At 40.1% G+C, this 20,987-nt stretch overlaps 2 protein-coding genes across 2 annotated transcripts; both read right to left on the reverse strand.

The window, feature by feature from the left end:
- Window positions 1-427: 427 nt before the first annotated feature.
- On the reverse strand, window positions 428-11,550 carry LOC308373924 (jun dimerization protein 2-like). Its single transcript, XM_080849595.1, has 4 exons — window positions 11,440-11,550; window positions 2,156-2,367; window positions 1,839-1,943; window positions 428-1,481 (listed from the first exon to the last, which is right to left on the reverse strand). The coding sequence occupies exons 1-4, from the start codon at window positions 11,525-11,527 to the stop codon at window positions 1,281-1,283; spliced, it is 606 nt and encodes a 201-aa protein (XP_080705721.1). The 5' UTR covers window positions 11,528-11,550; the 3' UTR covers window positions 428-1,280.
- Window positions 11,551-12,727: 1,177 nt separating this feature from the next.
- LOC308374570 (protein c-Fos-like) lies at window positions 12,728-15,104 on the reverse strand (the record flags this gene model as incomplete). The annotated part of the gene is made up of 4 exons (XM_080850369.1): window positions 12,728-13,411; window positions 13,544-13,651; window positions 13,951-14,169; window positions 14,955-15,104. 4 exons carry the CDS (start codon window positions 15,102-15,104, stop codon window positions 12,728-12,730), a joined length of 1,161 nt encoding a protein of 386 aa, XP_080706495.1.
- Between the last annotated feature and the right edge of the window lie 5,883 nt (window positions 15,105-20,987).

Consider the following 20,987-nt stretch of genomic DNA (forward strand, 5'->3'; position numbering starts at 1 on the left):
GTTTATCCCCTTTCTGGACATAAAGTCAATTTTTACCTGTTGATAAAAATGCCACTTCAAATGAGCATTAAGAATATAACCACTAGATAGGCATGGGTTGCCAGTATATAATCACAATTTTTAAATCCCATCAGGATAATTTAGGATATTGGACATACACTGTTATACACTGTTCTGTGGACTACATGGACAACATTTGCTTCAGAATTGAAATCTTTCTCAGTGAATAACAGGACACTGAAATAATGGGAGAAAATTGATTTGATGTCTGCTACCTATGACTTGTTATTTTTAAACGGTAATTTTCAGTCCCAATTTAAGTGATCATTAGACCTGATAATACTACCAAGTCATAAGATAAATGACATGTGAAATACTACTGGAAAATATCGTTTTATTATCGGCAAAATAAATGCTATCTAAATACATTTTTGATATAGAAAAGTTATTGTATAGAAAACTTGTCATAAATTGTATGGTCATTTGCATTTTTCACAGCCATGAAAACAAAAACTAAATAAGACTGGAATATTAGATGAGTCAGATGCAATGCAGAGGTATGTTAAGACTAGCAGGAATCATCCAAACATGCAGTCAATTCTTGAGAAATATCTTTAAGAGTTGTCAATATTGCGTACGATACATATGCTTGAGCTTAACCCAAAGATATGGAAAAATAATGTATAACCATTTGAGACAGTAATACAAAATGTATCACATCTAGTGATAGCATATGGTAAATGTTATATAAATGTACATGTAGTATAAAAAGGATGTATATAATTGTATGTAACAAAGATGTAAACTTCATATATGCATAAATGACGCCTGCGTCAGAAAAGAAAATATATAAACTGCAACTACGGTCCAGTACAGATCTAAATCAATAACACAATCATATTTAGACTCATTGTACATGAGCATATCCAAAATGAACACATCAAAAGAACCCAGGATCTGGAGTAATGTATAGGTTTGTATTAACCTACTAGATGTAGTGAGAAATGCAAAGGCTTTGATGTCAGTAAATGACATAAAAGTAATGAAAACGTCTTGGCATCTGTGAGAAAGCCCAATTGGGCCAATTCTTTCTGTTTTTCATTTTCTCATCAAGGGCTCAACCTCCAGGCTTACAGGCAGGAGTGCTCCTCTATGCCTCTGTGCAGTGCTCCAGAGTGTTGAGCTAAGTGCTTCTAGCTGGCTAGCTGGCTGGCTAGCTATGCCTTCTGAGGCTTTGCAGTAAACATTAACCACAGTGATGGCACAGGACAGCACCAAGCTCATAACTTGGTCTCTGCCTGCAGCTGCTCCAAGAGGGGGTTGGCCTCACTGTCAGGGGTCATGACTGTGACACTGTCCCTCCGCACAATACAAGTGGGTCGGTGTCGGTTAAGCATAAGGATCAATTGCTGACGTTCATGCTTCAGCTCTTCAATCTGGGCCTTGAGATCAGAATTCATCATCTCTAGCCTTTCCGATTCCTGTGGAAGCCAGGGAAAAAGAGGCTATTATTCTTGAAAAAACGTGACATATATTACATTCTGGTAATTTCATTTCTGACAGCTTAACGAATCATTGGCAAAGAAATTCCACTACCATTTGACTATATAAAGAACACAATAATACCTTGGTTTGAACAGCTGCTGATAGTTGGCTACTGCTAAGGCTATTACTGATTTTATAGCACATCCTGGAGGTAAATGAAAGGGCAGTTGTAGAGTGTGGACAGCTGAACCATGGAACATACCTTTAGTAGTTTCTGCCACACAATGCAGTACAGTATGTTGTCAGTCACAGGGATAGCATACAATCATTTCTGTTTTTTGATAGAAACCAACCTGTTGAAGATATTCTGTTCTTTCCTTCTTTTTGTTTCGACATCGCGCTGCAGCCACTTTGTTTTTCTCTCGCCTTCTTGTCCTCCTGTCGTCCTCCTCATCCCTCTGAGCAAAAGCAGGAGTCAGATAATGAACAACTAATAAGGCTGTTGACATCAATGGACATTAGATCTCACATGACTGATATCTGATAAAGATATTTTACACATCAACATTTTTAGAGACTGTTGAATATTCTGCTTCAAGGTAGTCAGCAGTTACTACTTCACCAGAGGCGACATATTGAGGCGTTCTGTCATTTGCCTGGTGGTCCTTACCTCAGCCTTCATGACCCTTTTGGCCCTCTTGCCCAGCAGGTGCAGCGGGGAGAGCATGGCACCCAGACTGCACAGGTCAGCATACTTCAGCTGATCAGTCAGTGTCGTGGCAGAGATGCCCGTCAGCAGACCCAGGCTGGGCAAGGAGCCGGCCGCCACGGAGGGGTCAGGGATCGGCCCGGGCATCATGGTACTCCCTCCCACGACCACAGCTGAGAGACAGAGTCATGGATTTATTATTTTCATTTCATTTTAGCGGTAGATTACTCACTGGATCAGTACAAATGGTAGAATGGCGTGTCATTCAGAAGACTCATGCAATCAACAAGGGGGCCAGCCAAAATCATGCAAAATGATGTAAAGGTATCACACAAAAAAGTAGTCATCCTGAGCTTTGGTTCCTCACTAAATAATAATTCCTTAACATGTAGGCCAAAGCAGTGCAGTGTTTAAAGCATGGGACCCCTGTGGGATAAGTAGCAGATCAGGCAAAGCAGTTCTCTCCCTGGCAAGAAATAACCCACCAGTGGACATTGGAAAGGTAAGAGAGAAATGCATTCATGACACTTCTTCAGTACACAACATGAGCAAATACACCAGTGTATTCACATCATTGTCAAAAGATCCAAAATGATATCACCCTACAGTAAGTGCATTACTTCTAGGTTGAACAGTAGGGTATTTGCTCTTATGTAAAACAGTTTAAATGTATTATATTAAAATTGGATATAGCATTCAAAGGCCCACTTCTACCTACAGTGCACCAACAACGCACATATAATCCACCAGAGGGCAGAAGACGTGTCAGATTGCATACAACAGGGTTTTAAGTACAGTATTGATTATGACAATGGAAGTCGTGAAGCAAGTATGATTCAACAGTCGTTATAGGGTTAAGTAAAACAAACATGCCATACATTGGATAAATAGAAGAGGATGCATTACCACTGATATTGGTAAACCGATATGAGCAGGCTGATAAACCAATATGGACTGCTAAGTGTCAAGGGAGGTCAAATGTGGCTGCTGTATTGGCAAAACCAATATAATATATGGCTTTTGGTTCAAAGAATTGAATAATGCTCAGACCTTAGATGTAATGGTTAAGCCATACTTCATTGTTCTGTGAAGACACCATGAACAGTAGTTTCAAAGTAATGTGCAGTTACTTACCTTTCCCACATATTGATATTAGTCACATTTGATACATTTCAGACCCTACCAATCTTTTGAATCAATAAACCAAGGTTATGTATTTGTTATATAAATAACAAAATAGACAGCAATCATCAGGCTTTTAAGTGGTACTACCGAAGTAGCAAAAGACTGAATGATTTTGTAAATGTTCTGTAAGGAATCCACACCATGTCAGATGAACCAGGAAAACATGGTGTAATTTGTTATACCCAACATCTTATGGATGATTTTTTGATGTTTGGTAAATAGCTTATATGCTATTATTAATGAGACATCAAAATTCCATTAAGATTGGCCATTCACTCAAGCATGAATTAGCTGCTGAATTTTGATTGGCCATAGGTAACCATTTTGTTGAGCAAGCCAAATGGAACTTATGAGGAGGTGTGATCCAATATAGCCAAGTATAAGCATACCACATTTAAAAACTATATCTTAAGCCGTTCTTGACAGAATTTGGTGTGCATCCAAAAAATGATGTACTAATTAATGCAGAACTTTTTATCTTTACATCAGAAGATATTGGTAGATTTTTGCGTTGAACTGCATTAGGTGTTTCCTAGAAGAGAACTAATCATAACAATTTCATATTTTTTAAAGAAATGGTTGTCAAACTATTGCCCCAAACGTGCCTTGAGCCTATCTCACTTCAAGGGGTGCTAGACCAAAGGGGCATGTCCACCTAGGGACATAAACCTATTCTGTATCAGCCTTTTGGGGCTACAAGCATGCCAAGTTCAATCTGGATTGATGAAGTTGAAGTAAATGATACCATTTACAAAAAAACAAACAAACAAAATACACTTCGACAAATACAATAACAAATACCAGAACTTTGATTATATTTACAAAGTTTGAGTCAAACATATGAACTATTTAGACTGTTTAGAATTCTGTTTAAAAAGGTGAGTTTTGTTTACGCTTCTTGAATGTACCAATGGTGTCGCTGAATTAGACAGCACAAGGTAAGTAATCCCACCACTGAGGTGCCACGAACAAAATTAGTCTTGAAAGCAATCTGTTGCTAGGGAGAGAAGGCAAACACATCAGTGGAGTGCAGAGAACAGAGAGAGAGAATAAAGCGAAATCACAGCATCTAAATAGGCTGGTGCCGACTCTATAGGGAGTGAGAGATTTAAATTGAATTCTAGCAGCAACAAAGGGATAGTAAAGGGTCAAAGAATGTGTCCTGTTTGGCTCAAAGACCAAACGCACTGCTTCATCATCTGCAATGGTCTCACCACACATACAGACGGGCCCACTAAAACTGCCTTGCAATAGTCTAGTCTTGAAATAAGCAGGGCCTGCACAAGGTTTGTAGCATATTGTGTGATCTTCAAAATAGTATTCAGTACGCACCGTCAAGACCTTGAGACAGCAGCTACATGCCCAGAGAAATGTAGGTGGTCATCAATCATAACACCCAAGTTTCCTGTAGTTTAAGTTGGGGTTAATGTATGGTAATAATGCAGTTAGGTAACTTTGTAACATTAGAAGTGGTAGAAAAGGTAGTTTCTCACATAATGAATATGTACACAGCTGGGCATTTTCATAGCAATGACTATGAAGCCTGCCAAGTCACCCCCAAGAAGGGGCATTTCAAAGGCTCTTTATAATATGATGTTTTCAGAAGGCCTCAGATTCCATCATATGATTCACAGAAAACAGATATGCTGGAATGACCTTTTAAATGGTCTTTTTCTAGCTCTTCATAAATGTCTTGTCTAGCCAATCCGTAACTAATGCATAGTCTGTTTCAAAGTAGGTATCAAAAAGTACTGTCGAATAGTAAAAAAAAAAATTAATAGACATTTTTCATTTTGAGATGGATGGTTCCCATTGATGTTTCACTATATAACAATGGGCTGTCCTGTATTTGTATTAAAGGTTGTCACCAGAGGGCGATAAAAACAAGGTGGCTTCACTTTTGAGGCCAGCTCCCAACATCCACTTTTTATGTCAGTTGCTTGTTGCTCAATTGCTCAGTTCCATACTCAGCTTACTCTTAATATGTCCCCTGTGCTTTCTGGAATATTTGAATTAGCCTGAACATATAATGAAAGCTGGCCATGTAATCAAACAGCAGCTGAACCTGGTACTAAAGATCATAATAATTTAAAAATAACAGGAAAGATCAGGGAAACCCCTAGTCATCAAATTCCCCTTTCACCAGCTGTCTCTCACAAATGGTGTCTGCGGTGTGTGCAGTGCAGAGGTAGTGCCCATGGCAATCAGACAAAGGTAGCACTCCTAGAACTATCCAACTAGGTGATCAGAACCACAGAACAAGCTGCACAAGGCTAATAGTATATCATGCAGACCAAAAACAATAGATGGAATGATACCCACTCAAATGTCCAGACAATCAGCTTGAATAAATGACAGCCCTACCAGCTTGCTTATATGCACACAATGCCTCTGATCCCACTGTAGGTGTCACAAGCATTAGCACCACAACCTCCCAAGCAGGTCCAGTGCTGTTTAATCCTCATCTTTCAATAACAATCTGTTTGAATCCAAACTACAAGGGGGAAAAGGACAATCAAACATAAAAATGATGACATTGTGAAATATCTATCTCTGCTCTCTTTTTAGGCTGGCTTTATGATGTACAGAGCTGCAGAGACAACTCAGTTTTCACAAGGTTTTTGTGAACCAGACTACAAAATGATTAAATGTCAATGCAAAGGAAAATACACTGTTCTCTGTAACACCAACAATTGTTCATACAAACTGAAAAGCTTCTGCCACCATATGTATATTACTTGTATTGACTCAGAAAAAAACATCTTACTCTCTGCCTATTGCTGACACTGTAATAGACACATAAATACCACAACTTAGCTTTGCTTTAAATATAATAATACTATTAAGAATCCATCTGGCAGAAATCTGGTCAAACATTTACATTTTATTTGCAACAAATTCGCAATTTGTTGTAGTTCGTAGGGGTTTGTCCAGACAGCTAAAATGCAAAAGAAAATGTCCTGGGCAACCAGAGAAATGGGTTGGAGAAAAGAGGTGATTCATTCAGTCTTAATCATAGAAATAAGACTTGTGCACTGTGCATCTGAGCAGGGGCCCACAAGAAGCATACCTGTGGTTTTAGGTACAATCATTGCAAGCACATGTATGGTGTAAGTTGCAGTCCAGAACTCATTATTATTATTATTATTATTATTATTATTTCTCTCTCTCTCTCTCTCTCTCTCTCTCTCTCTCTCTCTCTCTCTCTCTCTCTCAGCTACTGTGCACAATATCAAACCATCTAAATGTGCTTCATTATTTTTCAAAGTTTTAAATCCTTTCATATACATAAATAAACAAATGAGTTTCTGTTCTTAAAATTTCCCCCCTTTGAATTGTTCCTCACATTATTTGTTATGTTGGTAAGAGTGCCCTCATCCACTCAAAAAACATGTCTCTTACTTAAGAGAAGAGCAAAAATAAGAAAACACTGGCGAATCCCAAAAATCAATGGATACTCACACACTTGTTTGAATATCGCTTCCTGCAAGAGGCCCAATGTATAGAAAGTAATTTCCGCTATGTCTTGATGGCTATATGGTTTACTACTTATCTGTCTCAGAGGAAAACAAGAAGTTTGTCAATAGCACCTGTTCCTCCACTTGACAGACATGGCTAAGTGAGCACCATGGGTACTCATGAGCATGCACCCAGCTAGCTAACCGTTACCTAAAATCATAACACAAACTGATGTGTACCAATACAAACAAATAGGCCTGTCACAATCTTGACATTTTGCTTGAATATTAACTGCCAGTCTGATAACAGGGCAACAACACAATAATGCCTATTTAAGCATATTAGTCATACTGTATATTATTGTTACAAAGTAAATTTGTATTTTATTCTGGCCCTAGATTTTTGCAGGGCAGACTTGACTAACAAAGAGACTAGTTCCATGTTTTAAAAACAACTCTTCAAATCAACAAGTCGTGCTCCTAACGGGCTACACAGGTTTCAGTCAAGAAACACTAACATATTGACCTTCTTTTTATTGTAGGCAACGTTAGAGGTGATAATGTTTCTTTCTGTGCTTAACATCCTCTTAGGATTTTTCTTACTTACCAAAGTTGTAATGCCACTACAAAAAAGGCCAGAGGGATCCATTGCCTAGTAAGCGAGGAGCTCATTTACAAAAACGTGGCAGTCAAAAGTACCAGTTCCATTTACGTGAATATTTTTTACAGACTAACCATCCTAAGCCATTCACAAGTGACAAATGGTGGTGGGCCAATTCTCTATGATTTTCTAGGTTTGTAGTCATCACCTTTGACATTGACCTTTTTGTTAGACAACCAACAAATCATCTTGTTTCTGAAGTTATAGAGGGTTTTTTTCTGCATTTATCTTAAAACCAAAATGTTTCCACAGCAGTACTGTTATCTACAACTAAATCAAATGTGAATGCCCACCCATCAATTTGATGCAGTGAAGTGAAAGAAATTAAATTTTATCTAATAGAACATGCCTATCAGAATGCATGGGGACAAACCGGAAAAAGATTATACGATATTGGCTGTAATATCGGTGTGTGTGTGTGTAGCTGTAGGATGCAGGCACTGTGCTTTGCAGTTTGTAAACATCCCATCCTAAGACACGTGCTAGCAACATCTCACCCATGAGTTTTAGCCTCTTTGCTGGCACGCCCACCTCCCATGTCCAAGGTTGAGAGAACAAGTTTGATGTGTTGTTTACACAATGTAGGGAACATTGGTACTGTGACAAGGATAGGAGTGAGGTTTAGGGAGGTAAGTGCAATGGTAGCTAGCAGGTAGAGAGCTGTGCTGAGGTTGTGTGTTTGAGTCCAGTGTCACGCAGGTAACATGTGCTTTTCACAGGAAAATTGAATTTTTGAATTGCAAAGTTCCTATATGTGCATATTCTGTATGGACCTGACAACGTTGATCATGTGTTATCGCATGCATGAAGAGATAAAATACAAACATTCAAGCAATCTTAACTATATGTCTTTTAATTTAAATATAGTCTACAATTTAAATAGTCAACATTGTCAATAGTGAATTACCCTTCTAATAATGTGAAATGTTGCAGTTGGTTCAGATACAAACAAACACACCACAGCACAACATTTATATCTGGGAAAACTGGTTTGTTGGCATGATGTGGAGTGGAGTGGAAAAATATTATTCATTATTATATGGCAACGACAGTACGAGCGTTCTGATTGGCTAATGGGTAGTCATGCCAGCCACGTATTGATCTCCTCGCCGGTCTGCCGGCCTTATTGCCCTTTGACGTCATCTTCAAAATGAGCGATATTGATAGACATCAAAAGCCATGAGGAAATTCAGAAGCAGCGGAAAGGTGTTATTTAAAGTGATGATGAAGACTAGACTACTATAGTTTGAATCACTTGTGTTGATACTTTACTGTATATCAAAGCCATTTCAGCTGAGCCCTGTTGTCCGTTTTCTATGTATCCTTGTAACTTGTAGTTAGCAAGTATTTGGTTGCTAGGCAACTTGAGAGCTGAACAAAATGACATGTTTTCTATTTACAATTACCATTTATTTTCATTTACAAAATGACAGGAGTTAAAATGGCCATATATTAAACAACTTACTAACCTCGACCACTCGGTCAAGCCGGGAAATATTAGACTAAGGCTTTGCTGTAACAACTACGCTATCGCTCGGTCGATACGTTACTGCCTCAGTCTTATATTTCCCGGCATGACCTCACTCTCGGGAAGTAAGTAGTTAGTATTGTTTTAAGAAGGTGTGTTCTAATTTCTACAAGTTCATCAATCCAAAAAGCACACAGGTTCTATAAAAATGCTCTGGTACAGGTACAATTGTGCATTAGCTGTGAATATTGTCTGAAAATCAGTCAGAATTTTTTTTTTTTTTTTCCCTCCATGATTATCTGGTTGCAAATAACACCAAAATACATGACATATGTCTTTGGGTAAAGCAACACGTTATTATTATAATCAGTATTATTATTATTATTATTATCATCATCATTATTTTGAGTAAATCAGCATGCTGGTGTGTGCTTGAAGTCTCGTGCTGACTATACATTCTTGAAGCATTATTTAGGTGTAGGCTTTGGTAACCATGTCAAATCAAAACTAGCACCATCATAGCACTTCCTATGAAACAGTTATTTTTAACGAATGTACATGTATAAACGATTACGGTCAACTAGACTATAGGGGCGACAGTGGTACAGGAGGTAGAGAAGTCCTTTAATAATCACAAGGTTGTTAGTTTGATTCCCTGTCGAAGCGTCCTTGAGCAAGACACTGAACACGTAATTGCTCCTGATGTGCAGTGTGCCATCAGTGTAAATGTAAAAATGTGTATACATCCTTTAAGTCGCTTTGGATAAAAGCGTCTGCTAAATGTAAATCTATACGATCAAGTTACTTGCACAAATATGACACAATAAAAGCAATTCAAAATGAGGACATTTTAAAGTAGCATTCCGGATCAATTTCTTATCGCTTATGATATGCTAGCGGCTAAAACTAACGAAATCTCTTGAAATGTGCTGACTGTCATTATGACAAACTAGTTAGCCAAAAACTGTCCTAACACAGTCAAACATCAAGCAAGTGCAACACAAGACAAAGCAAGACGGCAAATAAGCGCCTTACTAGTTCGGCAGACAGTAAAAGCCGGGCTGCTTCAGGCAATCCTACATTTAGCAGTAATATGTTTATGGACCCTGGTATGGCAATGGCACGGTGGCAATTCTCCATGTTAAAAGTCATTGTAGCGCCCTGATTTTTTTCAAGCTGTTAATTTTAAGGTAAAACTGCTTATCCTAACCCTAATTCTGAAGTACAATTGTTGCATAATGCTTCTTTAAGAACAAACCTACAGCGTGGTAAAGTCCTAACTGTGCACCCCCAGCTCAACTCTTCTTCTAGGATCACAATCTGAAACTTCCACTATCATAAAAAAGTAAGGTAAGGTAAAGAGCAAGATAATCAAAATAGGCTGTAGGACAATCTTATTATACATTATTTAAAAAAAAATACCCAGGCCAAAACAAAACTATGTGATTTCTTATTTATATGCCAGTTGGTCAATTTTCAGTGCCAATCAAAAATCAAGGGGATTGGTTTAGTTGCTGACAAATTAGTTACCTTTTCATTTATAATTCTACCCATTATAGCTCCATTATATAAGATACCGTATGGACATTGAGGAAAACTTAACAGGAATTTTCAAAGGACTTTGTTGAGGTGAAAGTGTTATACCTCATCTTTGGTAATTAATGAATGAACCCAATTAATTTAATTTGCATCAACTGTCAATAGCCACAGCCGATGTGATCCCAATGGAGCAGTTATAATGCACTGCAAAGAGAATGTGTAATGGACACAATTCAGATTGAGTTAACCTGTGGACTCTTTCCATCCTAATTTTATGAATCATTTAACACTTTCCCTTAGTTTTCTTGCATCACTACCCCTGACAGTGTTAACAATGATGTCAATAGTGCTACACCCATAACTATTATCCAGCAGCACATCATGAGGACACTTTATGTCAGGGACAGTTGTTTAGCCAGTGATGCTGGGTAGTTAAAATATAAAAACTCCTTGCTATATCAGTAGGCATAAAGTTGTTTGATGTCCTTAACAGTTAAGATTAATGACGGGAAGCGACCGGTAGATAAAGTAGGCTACTTTTCTGATATAGCCTACACTCTGATATAGCCTACACTGTCTCCATATGTGGGTACTGGGTAGACACTCCAGTGTCATGACTTGAAGCGGAAGTTAATCGTCAGAAAGGCATGTAACGTTAGTTTACCCTTACATAACATCGCCACCAGAAAGGTGACTAGACTCTCAATGGTCTCTTCTCGTAAAATCGTAATTTTACCGTGAATCGATTCGTTGCAAATTGCTTTAACATGAACGGTTGTGCATCGAATCAATAATAATGAAGTAAATCTTGCCAAATATCCTACCTATGTTGGAAATTTAAGGAAATCGTAGGCTACGTTACAAGTTTAACTGCAACGTGAGCATGGCGCTTAGAGCGATCCTCACCAAAAGTTAATAAAACTTGTTTTAATACCTGGAGTGGTTTCCGTGTTCAGCAGATATCCTTTTTTCGGATCAGCAGAGGGTCTCGAGTAGATTTTAAAAAGTGGATATCGTTGCATCAGCCCGTTTCTTTACCGATCCCTATTTTGAGGATTTGGGAATGCGGAAGTCAGTTGCTGTGCCTGCCAGACGAACGCAGGGATGGACAGACGCAACATGACAAAACCAAAGGGCCAGTGAAGTGAAGGAAGAATCGCACGCTCCTCCCCTTGGAAACCAGAAAACAAACATATCATTGATGCTTTTCTGCTGAAAAGGCCAGAAACGTAACCTTACATATAGGCCTACGACGCCTTCCGCTTTGGGGGGGATTTTAACATAAACGTGGATGTGGAATTTTACTATTCAAACATATGAGTCATCAAAAAATACTTTAAAATACTTAAAAAAAATACTTGAGTCTTATGAGTCATCAAAAAATACTTATGCTGAAGTGACCCCTCCTGGACATCAGATTAGGTGGAAAATGTATATATTATTTTCACGTGGGGCCTTCTCTCTTCTATATACATGGTTACATTATGAAAAGGTCATGAGTCACTAATTAATACTTTTAAACCATGATCATGAATCACATTCAACATAGTCTTCTTTGTTGCCTTCATTTGTACTATGACTTATAGACAACACTAAGAACACGAATCAAATAGGACCAGAATTTGATGTCAATATTTATTCATAAGCAATCAATGCTCATTTAACTTTTTTTGACGAACAAGTCAAAATTCAAATGGTAGAAAAATAAATTATAGTAGAGTACATCTCAAAAGATATAGCACTGGATGTTTTCATGGAAAACTCTAAACATTTTTAACAAATGAATCAAAACACAGTCTGAATGATGACACTGAGGTATGCAAGACCCATGAAGGATATGTACATAAGCACGACATTCAGAGCTATCACAATTGCCATCAATAACACAAGTCCATTCCACAACACAGTAAACCTACTACAAGAATAAACATAGATGGAACTCTGATATAATATATAGCATATCTGCATGCTTTTCAAACCAGAACATGGTTCATATCTGTCCATAAAATTAATAGCCATGCTTTTAGCTACATTAGCTACCTGGAAGAGGGTTAAAACAAGTTCTTTCACCATTAACATTTTCTTTGATGCAGCCATTCAACCAGTGTCTTTACAACAATTGCACATCAATCCAAAATCTTGACAACACAACATGACATATAGTCTAGTAAACTCCAATCACTCAATCAATTAGTGTCTCTGTCCTCTGTCACTCATTGCACTCATAAAGCCAAAAGGGTAGGAGAGTTAAGGATATCGACTCTGGCATCACTTTTGCCAAGCCCTCCTTTGTAAAACTCAGACCCATCAGGGACTGAGTCCTGTTCAGGGCAGGAGAATGTGAAGACGGACAGATACTTGCTGAAGGTGGGTGTCGAAATGCTCACCACCGGAGTGCTCAGAGGCTCCAGATCACTGGCTACTGACTTGTAGAGTGTCTCCCAGTCCCCCAGGCCCAGCGGACCACTCAGATCTATGTCAGGGACTGAACGAGCCGTCTCAACATACATACTTTCCTCAGGACTGACCAGCAGATCGTCTAGCATCTCCTCCCTGACATCCAAGCTAGGCTCAAGATCACAGAGGTCAGTGACCTCTGCAGTAGCACAAAGCAAGATGTCGGAGTTCCCTGAGATAGCAGATTGAGGCACCATAGGTTCCTCCAGCTCCTGCAGTGTGGGTGCTTCCTGGGGACATTCCTCAGAGAGGAGCTTGCCCAGGGGCTCAGTGCTAGAGGGAGGCTGGTGGGAGGTGGTAGATTCATGGAGCACGCTTTCCAAGTCTGTAAGCATCTGGCAGGTGGGTCTGTGTGTTGCAAGTATATTTTCCAGCCTCTTCTTCTCCTTCAGAAGACTACTGATCTCTGCTTGCAAAGTGGCTTTGTCCTCCTCAAGTTGGTCTGTCTCCTTTGAAGGAAATCAAAATCATGACTATGAGCATTTTGGAGGAACAGTGATTAATTTGATTTGATTGGGTTATGACTTAGCACAACATGATATCACGTAAAAAATTAGCTATCAGGTATAAGGCTTACTTACAGACTGCAAGGTATCAGTAAGCTCCCTTCTTCTGTTGCGACATTTTGCTGCTGCCATCTTATTTCTCTCTCTCCTTATCTTCATCTTCTCCTCTTCCTCCGGAGAGAGCTGCAAAAAGTAATATCCAGGGAATACAAAATTGTCACCGTGCAGTCTCGCATGCATGGCCTACGTTTCCACCTTTGGAAATGGGGTACATTTTGTCTCTGCTTCCCTTGTTCCATCGTTCGTTGTGACTTGAATTTAAAGTGGAAGCTTCGGTCTGGCACACAGACAATGTATGACTAGTTTACTGACGGCTACCAATGCTGCACTGCAAAACAGCGCGATCTATCTGGATTCACTGCAAAAGGTTCAATAGTAGGCTATTGCTTGCACGACAGCGCAGAGAAAGCGCATCAACATACCAGTTCGTTTTTCCCCTTCCTGATGGAATTTTTGCCCTTGCTACCGCCTGCTTTGGGGGTCGCTGGAGGGTCGCTTGGGGGGTCTGCTTCATTGGTCTGCGCTCTGCCCAGAGATGGTGAGACAGATGTGATGATGGTCGGCTGGACCATCCACTGCAAATCTGGGGTAGTTGAGATCGCATTTACCGTGGGAGAAAACGGAACCTCAAACACGTCCATCTGCCAAGCAATTAAAATAAAGGTATTAAAAGACTAACAAATATGCACAATTCTTGTTTGTGTGTCCTACTTAAAAATGTGTGCTAACCCTATACACTGGAATCCGAAAAATCCATTCACTCTACGTCGCGATTAGCCTACAACTAAAAAGACAGACATATGCCTACTTCCAATGGTTATCAATAACTAAACGTGGTATATTATATTATATAATCCATACAATTACTGGTTAAGATATATTTAGAGATCCAAAAATAGACTCCTCCAGATCAATATTTGACTTTTCATTGTTGCTGACGTCAACATTGACGCAAGGCTGCTGTGGAGTCTCCTCAATGGTTTGATTTTTCTCAATGAACCACTGTAGGCACTCCCAATGTTAGATTAGCATGCATGATGGCCATTTGATAGATCCACCAAGCATTCCTATTATGGAAATAAAGCATAATTATATTAACTAGTTCATTCAACCCGGTTCAGATCCATCACGAATAAGGCTACAATAGGCCTACAGCAAGATACTATTTAATAATTATTATGTTATGAATCATGGACAATTCGTTTCGGGCCATATTATCTTCATGATCAACAGCTGTCTTCATTTTGCAATATCATGCGTCTCTAAACAAGTAAACGTTATCCTTCATCAAGTGGCAGGCATAGCATAAGCCTAAAATCAATATTGTTTTCTTCGCACCTAAGTTCCTACATTAAGGTAGAATAAAATTGTACCATGCGATTTAGCTAGCATTTTCCATTCTCCTCTGATGACTGCTGCGCTCTACCTGGGTGTTCTCTGTCGGAGAGGCAGATGAGGTGGACAATAACGCGTCCGCTTGCGACTCTGGATAGTAGGCGAGGGTTTCCCCAGCTGGAGATGCTGAGCTGCAGCGTGACAAGGAATCAGGGTCGGTCTTCGCGTTGCTCGAAAACATTTTCCTTGTTTAATTGGGCAGTAACAGACGGAAACAATACTTCGCAGTTATAAATGTTCCTTTCCAGATGTGTGTTTTCTCTCCCAGGTTCGTATACCTGGTAACTGATAGACCACTGTGCTAGCTCCTCCTATTTATAGTCTGTCAGAATTTTATGAATGAACTGAGGTTGTACCATTTGAGCAAATGGGAGCAGCGCAACATTCAAAGCAACCCGTAAATGATTAAAAAAAAAAAATAGATATTTAATAGAACATTTTTTATTTATTTATTTACCAGAAGAAGAAGGCTCGGTGGATGTGGTTGTTTTAAATACAAGGGCATGTTCGCCATGATGACCCCCCATGAGAAAGAAATAGGTCTATGGCACGTCTAACTCGTCCATTCATAAATTTATGCGCAGAGGTCGATCAGACACGACACTTGGCTGCTGTGAGCAAATACAAAACAATGACACTATATTATAGACCTACACTATATGTCTATATTTTCTTTAGCCTAAATATTGTTTCAAATGTAACCTTAAATGAGATGCTGTTGTAGCAATCGAGTTCCTTTTGAGAACATGTTTATAACCAAAATAATGTTATGATTAAGATAAGTAGGCTATGTTAAAATGTTGTTCCTCAAGGCAAGAGGAATCAACTGAACTCCTCTTGAAAGATTCAAACCAGTGTACACATATAGACCTCCATGCCTTTATACAAGGGAGACACTCGCATCTTTTTGGATGGGATTTGTTTATGGGTAGCAGATAGCTCTGTATATGCTTTTAAAAAGGGTTGACTGTGACTTGTTGCATGGCATGGCGTTAGCTGTACCGTAAGCTGTGGGATAACACAGTCTAGTGTGGTGTTCAAGTTTAAGTTGAGCATGACATATAGCTTTACGATGTATTGTATAATACATAATATACTATTTAATGCGCATCATGTATAATATACATAATCACTGTATTGTATAGATTTTAAATACTTAACACAATATTTTGTAGTGACAGTAAAATAGCCTACTGGCTTATCCGATAACAATGCTTCAGCCAGTATATTCATATTTTAAATGTTCTCTTCCAGAGCAGAACTTCTGTTTCTGTTTTGGCTTGAGTGATTCCGCCCCCTGCCCCTTTTTTCAGTACCATTTCAACACCCCTGGATGCCAAATAAAAACTAGGCAAACTAAACTAAGCAAATTAACTGGGCCAACAGAGAACAGAGAGTTTGATTCTGCCAAACTAAAACAGCCTCTGCATCTTTCTAAAAGAATGATACGACCAGACCAGAAATGTATTGAAATTCGGGTTAATGTTGGAGATGTATTTTAAAGATATAGACAACTCATATCTCAGAAGGATCTTAAGACAGATGCCGAGTTAATGTTCAGTTAATTTTCTCCTGAACAGGTAAGCATTGAGCTTTAGTTAAGGTTAGATAACCTTAACTTTTTCTCTGCTTTCACGGCTACAAGTAGGGATGGGGAAAGTCATTTTAACATTATATTATATTATTTGCATTCATACTCTGTGGTCAGGGATGGATTACCGAACAGGCCTACCGGGTACAGGCCCAGGGGCCCATGAGCTCAGGGGGGCCCTAAGCCAGAGCCTCTGCGTGAAGTTGCTGTTATTAACTATTAAGTGTACCTGCACTGTGTTAGCAAATGTGCGCTGTATATCCTGTTGAGGTACAGGTGAATTTAGTTATTGTGCTGTTGAACAAAAAAATGTCAATGTCAATTCGATGTAAGGTTTTGCGAGCGCACAAGAATGTTTTTTTCGTGCGTGAAGAGTGGGGGGCCTTTAACACGGCCAGGCCAATGGGCCCATGGTTTCGTAATCCGTCCATGTCTGTGGTACGTGTACAGCTGGGTTACCAAGGCAGCGAGTATTTAGTGGTGAAGTGATTCCAAATAGACCTGGCTAGCGCAGTAAAACAAACACACGCTAATGTAGGCTACTGTTATCAGTAACAGTGGAGGAGCGACTGTTTCCTAAACTGGGCAACAACAAGCATGACAGAAATATTGCCTACGATAGAAACGGCAAGTTTTACTCGAAATTGACTCAATTTCCGAACACAATTGCTCTATAAGTTGATGGAATACTGACATCCAAATAGAGTAGGCCTAACCTTACTCATGCCCATCCCTACCTTCTCATCTATCTTATCGAATAGAAACCATATAGGCCTACGTGTTTAAGAAGAGTTTATACAACTTGGATGTGGTCAAATTTCAATGACATTAGGCACTCAAATCCATTAGACTGCTGTGCGGCTCACCATGAATGAGAGACCGGTCTGTGCGGCTCGCCATGCCTGAGCGGTGGCAGACCTGGCACTGTGGTGTCAATCCAACAATCTGACCCTAAATGTCAATAAGACAAAGGAAATGGTGGTGGACTTTCAGTGGAAGCAGGACAGCGGGCACCCCCCCCTCACCATCAGCGGGGAGCCTGTGGAGAGGGTCCCCTAGTTTTAAGTACCTGGGGGTGAACTTCACTGAGGACCTTAAGGCCAATATATGCTCTGTTTTAAGGCCCTTGCATGCTTCTAAAGGGAGCATGAATTGCTAGGTGCTTACGCGTTGCGTTGGGGTTGTTGCCAAGCAATTCACACCCAGAACAATAGGCTTGCGTAAAATGGCGCAAGTCTAGAAAAAGGGGCCGACGCACGCAAGACGTGAAAAGTCGCGCAAGGGGCGCGCAAGGGGCTTGCGCGCCCTCTTGCGCTTGCGTTTACGCTTACGTAACTGAGCATAAATCAGCCTTTAGACGTAACGCGTAAGCACGTAAGATACACAACCCCCCCTTGCGCGGTAAAATACCCCCCCTTACGTGCTTAAGTGCGTCGGCCAAAATTCCTGACTATGCGACTAAAACACACTATGGCCCTACGAAGCTCGCAAAGACTGTGATTGGCCGGCTACCACAGCCTTTCACAGAGTCTCACGTTTCCGGGTTAATAGCATACTACAGTCTTTTTTAGACCCAGACATTTTTTTAAATCATGAATACCCTGCAGACCGTCTCACAAGCCTTTTCTTATGGATTAGGAACAAACATAACAGGAGAGGTCCGAAGACATGAACTCCTTTACAAATCCTCTTTAAACACTTATAAGGACGCTCAAATTACCGCAAATTTATGGAGAGAATATCCCATTCTCACCCACGATTGTTTGGAGAGAATGTGCTAATTCACGAACAAATACTTTCATATTCATTTTCCACCACTTGTGAGTCATGGTGATATCATTCATTGAGTTCATATTGACGTGAATCAAGCAATTGCACCCGCGAGTTTGATAGACTGAGCCCGGTCTGCTCATATACAAAAGTTAACATTAACGTGACGTTACCTTGTGGCCAGCACCATTGTAGTTACAAGCATTGACAACATGATGAGATTCTCTCGCCGTTTACCTCTCATCTTTGAATAATGTAACTCATAAACACATCGTTTTAAAGCCTGTCGCAGTCATTAAAAGATGTGTCAATAATCGAACTTTTGCGTCATGTGAACTGTCTTTTTCGCCACTGGTACTGAATTGCCAACATCAATTATAACATCAAGCCTTTGCCCACTACACTTTCATGCTCCGGTAAGTTTTTTTCCTTTGTCCTGCTGCAATAAATACGCTTACTTCACTCAAAATAAAGCTACAGTTCTGGTGTCAATTTGCTTTGCAACACGCACAATCCTTAGGGAACCTTAAGGAACCGTAAATCAAAACTTGTCTAAAACAAGTCCCTTGTGTAAATTACGTGCTTACGGCTCTGCGTCTAAAACGACCCTAAATTGGCCTTTACCTGGACCCTCCACACACAACACATGACAAAGTCATCTAGGCAGTGGCTGTACTTCCTCCGGAGGCTTAGGAAGTTCAAGGTCTCCCCTCCCATCCTGAGGACCATCTTCTCCTCAGCTGTGGAGAGCGTCCTCACAGGATGCATCTCTGTCTGGTACGGAAGCTGTTCCGCCCAAGACCAGGCCAACCTACAGAGGGTTGTGCGCTCAGCCGAGCGGACTATCAGAGCGTCCCTACCCACCATGCATGACATTTACCACAAGAGGGTGGAGTCAAGGGCAAGAAATATCATGAGGGATGACTCAAACCCCATACCAACCTCCTCACCCCTTTTGTTGCTCTTGTTCACCTCTTGTTGCCTACGGGTAGACCCCTACGCAGTCTAAATTCAAGGACTGAAAGACTTAGATGGATTTTTTACCCACAGGCAGTGAGACACTTGATCTCTGTGTGGAGCGTAGACCCTTTTACATTTCACTACATTTGTTGTATGTGACAAATAAAACACTTGAATCTGAATCTTGAATCTGTGTAGTAGTTTTAGGCTACTAGTCAACAAAGTTTCAGTATTCAGCATCACTGAACAACTTCTCAATCTCAAGGTAAACCAGACCTGTTTACAAAATGCCTCAAATGTAACAATATGCTTGCGCATGTAGGGCCCTATCTTGCACCCAGCGCAATTGACATTGTCACCGACGCATGTATCATTCCTATCTTGCACCCGGTGCACAGCGGGATTTTCCCTCCAGAGGCGCGTGTCGCTGCCAAATGTGAGTCCTCTGCCTGATGTGAGTCCGCCGCTGCCTGATGTGAGTCCGCATGCGCAAACACAAACGGTTTACGGCAGAAGGCTCAGGAGCAAACTATCCAAGACGTGCATGCTCATACATGGTTTAATATCAACGTATCTGGCTTCTCTTAACGCATAATGTAGGTTTATTTAACGTAGTGTTTTATAATTTTGTCAACGGTTTACAGCATAAGGCTCAGTGTCAACATATGGGGCTATGTTGTATTACTGTTACTAGTAGGCTAATGAATGCACTGCTTAACTAATAATTCAATAAACATGAAGCTTAACATCATAAACCTTGGTGGATTTCAAACGTAAACAAATGCGCTTGTCATTCCACTTCATGCTGTAGCCTACACCATAGATATCTATAATAAAAGCTAGATAAGTTGCCCGCGTTGCTGGCCGACGGAGTCAAATGTCCGCACAATTCGGCCATTTTGAGACGGAATAGCTCGCTCAGATAGGTGCCATAAATACACAAGCACAAGCTATTTATGTAAAATCAATAGGCTACTAAAATTCAGCATACAGAATGGCAACAGGAGATAAATGTCTACTTTTATTATCAACTTTTTAAAAGCAATATTACTGAAATAATAAAATACAGGTGATCCCACGGGATCTTGTTTCAAGGGAACGTTCAATAGAACAGACTGCACAAAATTCTGGCATCTTCATTGGCAATAAAGTCAGCAATTTCCTGTGGAAATCATAATGTAGATGTTTAACAAACCAACCCGATTGGAAATCATGTGCAACTTCAGTTTTATTATGTGCAACTTAAGTTGTATTGAAAAGAAAGAACAATTATGCCTCGCCAATTGATGTAAAATGATTGAAACACAATAGCCGTGATACACAATAAAGCTGCACATTTCAACATGTTCAAGCATCGACAATTATTACCAAGGTAATGACGTTTGTAAATCAAGTAATTTGTAAATCCGTCAAGATTTCCGCGAGATATGAGTGTAAACGATTGTGAAGATCACTGACGATACCTAACGTACCACTGATCCCTCCCGGAACTATTCCGTCCTTAAAATGGCCTCCTGTGCGGACACTCACGAGTCCGTCGTTGCACCCCCTTGGCCTACACCACCAGCATTACCTGGCTCGTTGTACTACAATAGTGTCGCAAAGTTTGCGCATGCGGACTCACATCAGGCGGGTCCTCACATTTGGCAGCGACAGCGCGCGTCAAAATGAACTCGGGCCGACATGGGCGGGGGAGGAACAGAGAAGGCGTTTCTCTGGCGCAAGTGGTATTTTGCAGTTTCA

This window comes from Sprattus sprattus (genome assembly GCF_963457725.1).
Source record: "Sprattus sprattus genome assembly, chromosome: 13".
Classification (NCBI taxonomy): domain Eukaryota; kingdom Metazoa; phylum Chordata; class Actinopteri; order Clupeiformes; family Clupeidae; genus Sprattus; species Sprattus sprattus.

Excerpts from the sequence above, each read along its gene's own strand:
- LOC308373924 (XM_080849595.1), bottom strand. The coding sequence starts at position 11,527 with ATGCAACGATATCCACTTTTTAAAATCTACTCGAGACCCTCTGCTGAT. Across the intron at positions 2,368-11,439 it reads GAACACGGAAACCACTCCAG|CTGTGGTCGTGGGAGGGAGT; the intron begins GTATTAAAACAA and ends TCTGTCTCTCAG. Across the intron at positions 1,944-2,155 it reads AAAGGGTCATGAAGGCTGAG|AGGGATGAGGAGGACGACAG; the intron begins GTAAGGACCACC and ends GCTTTTGCTCAG.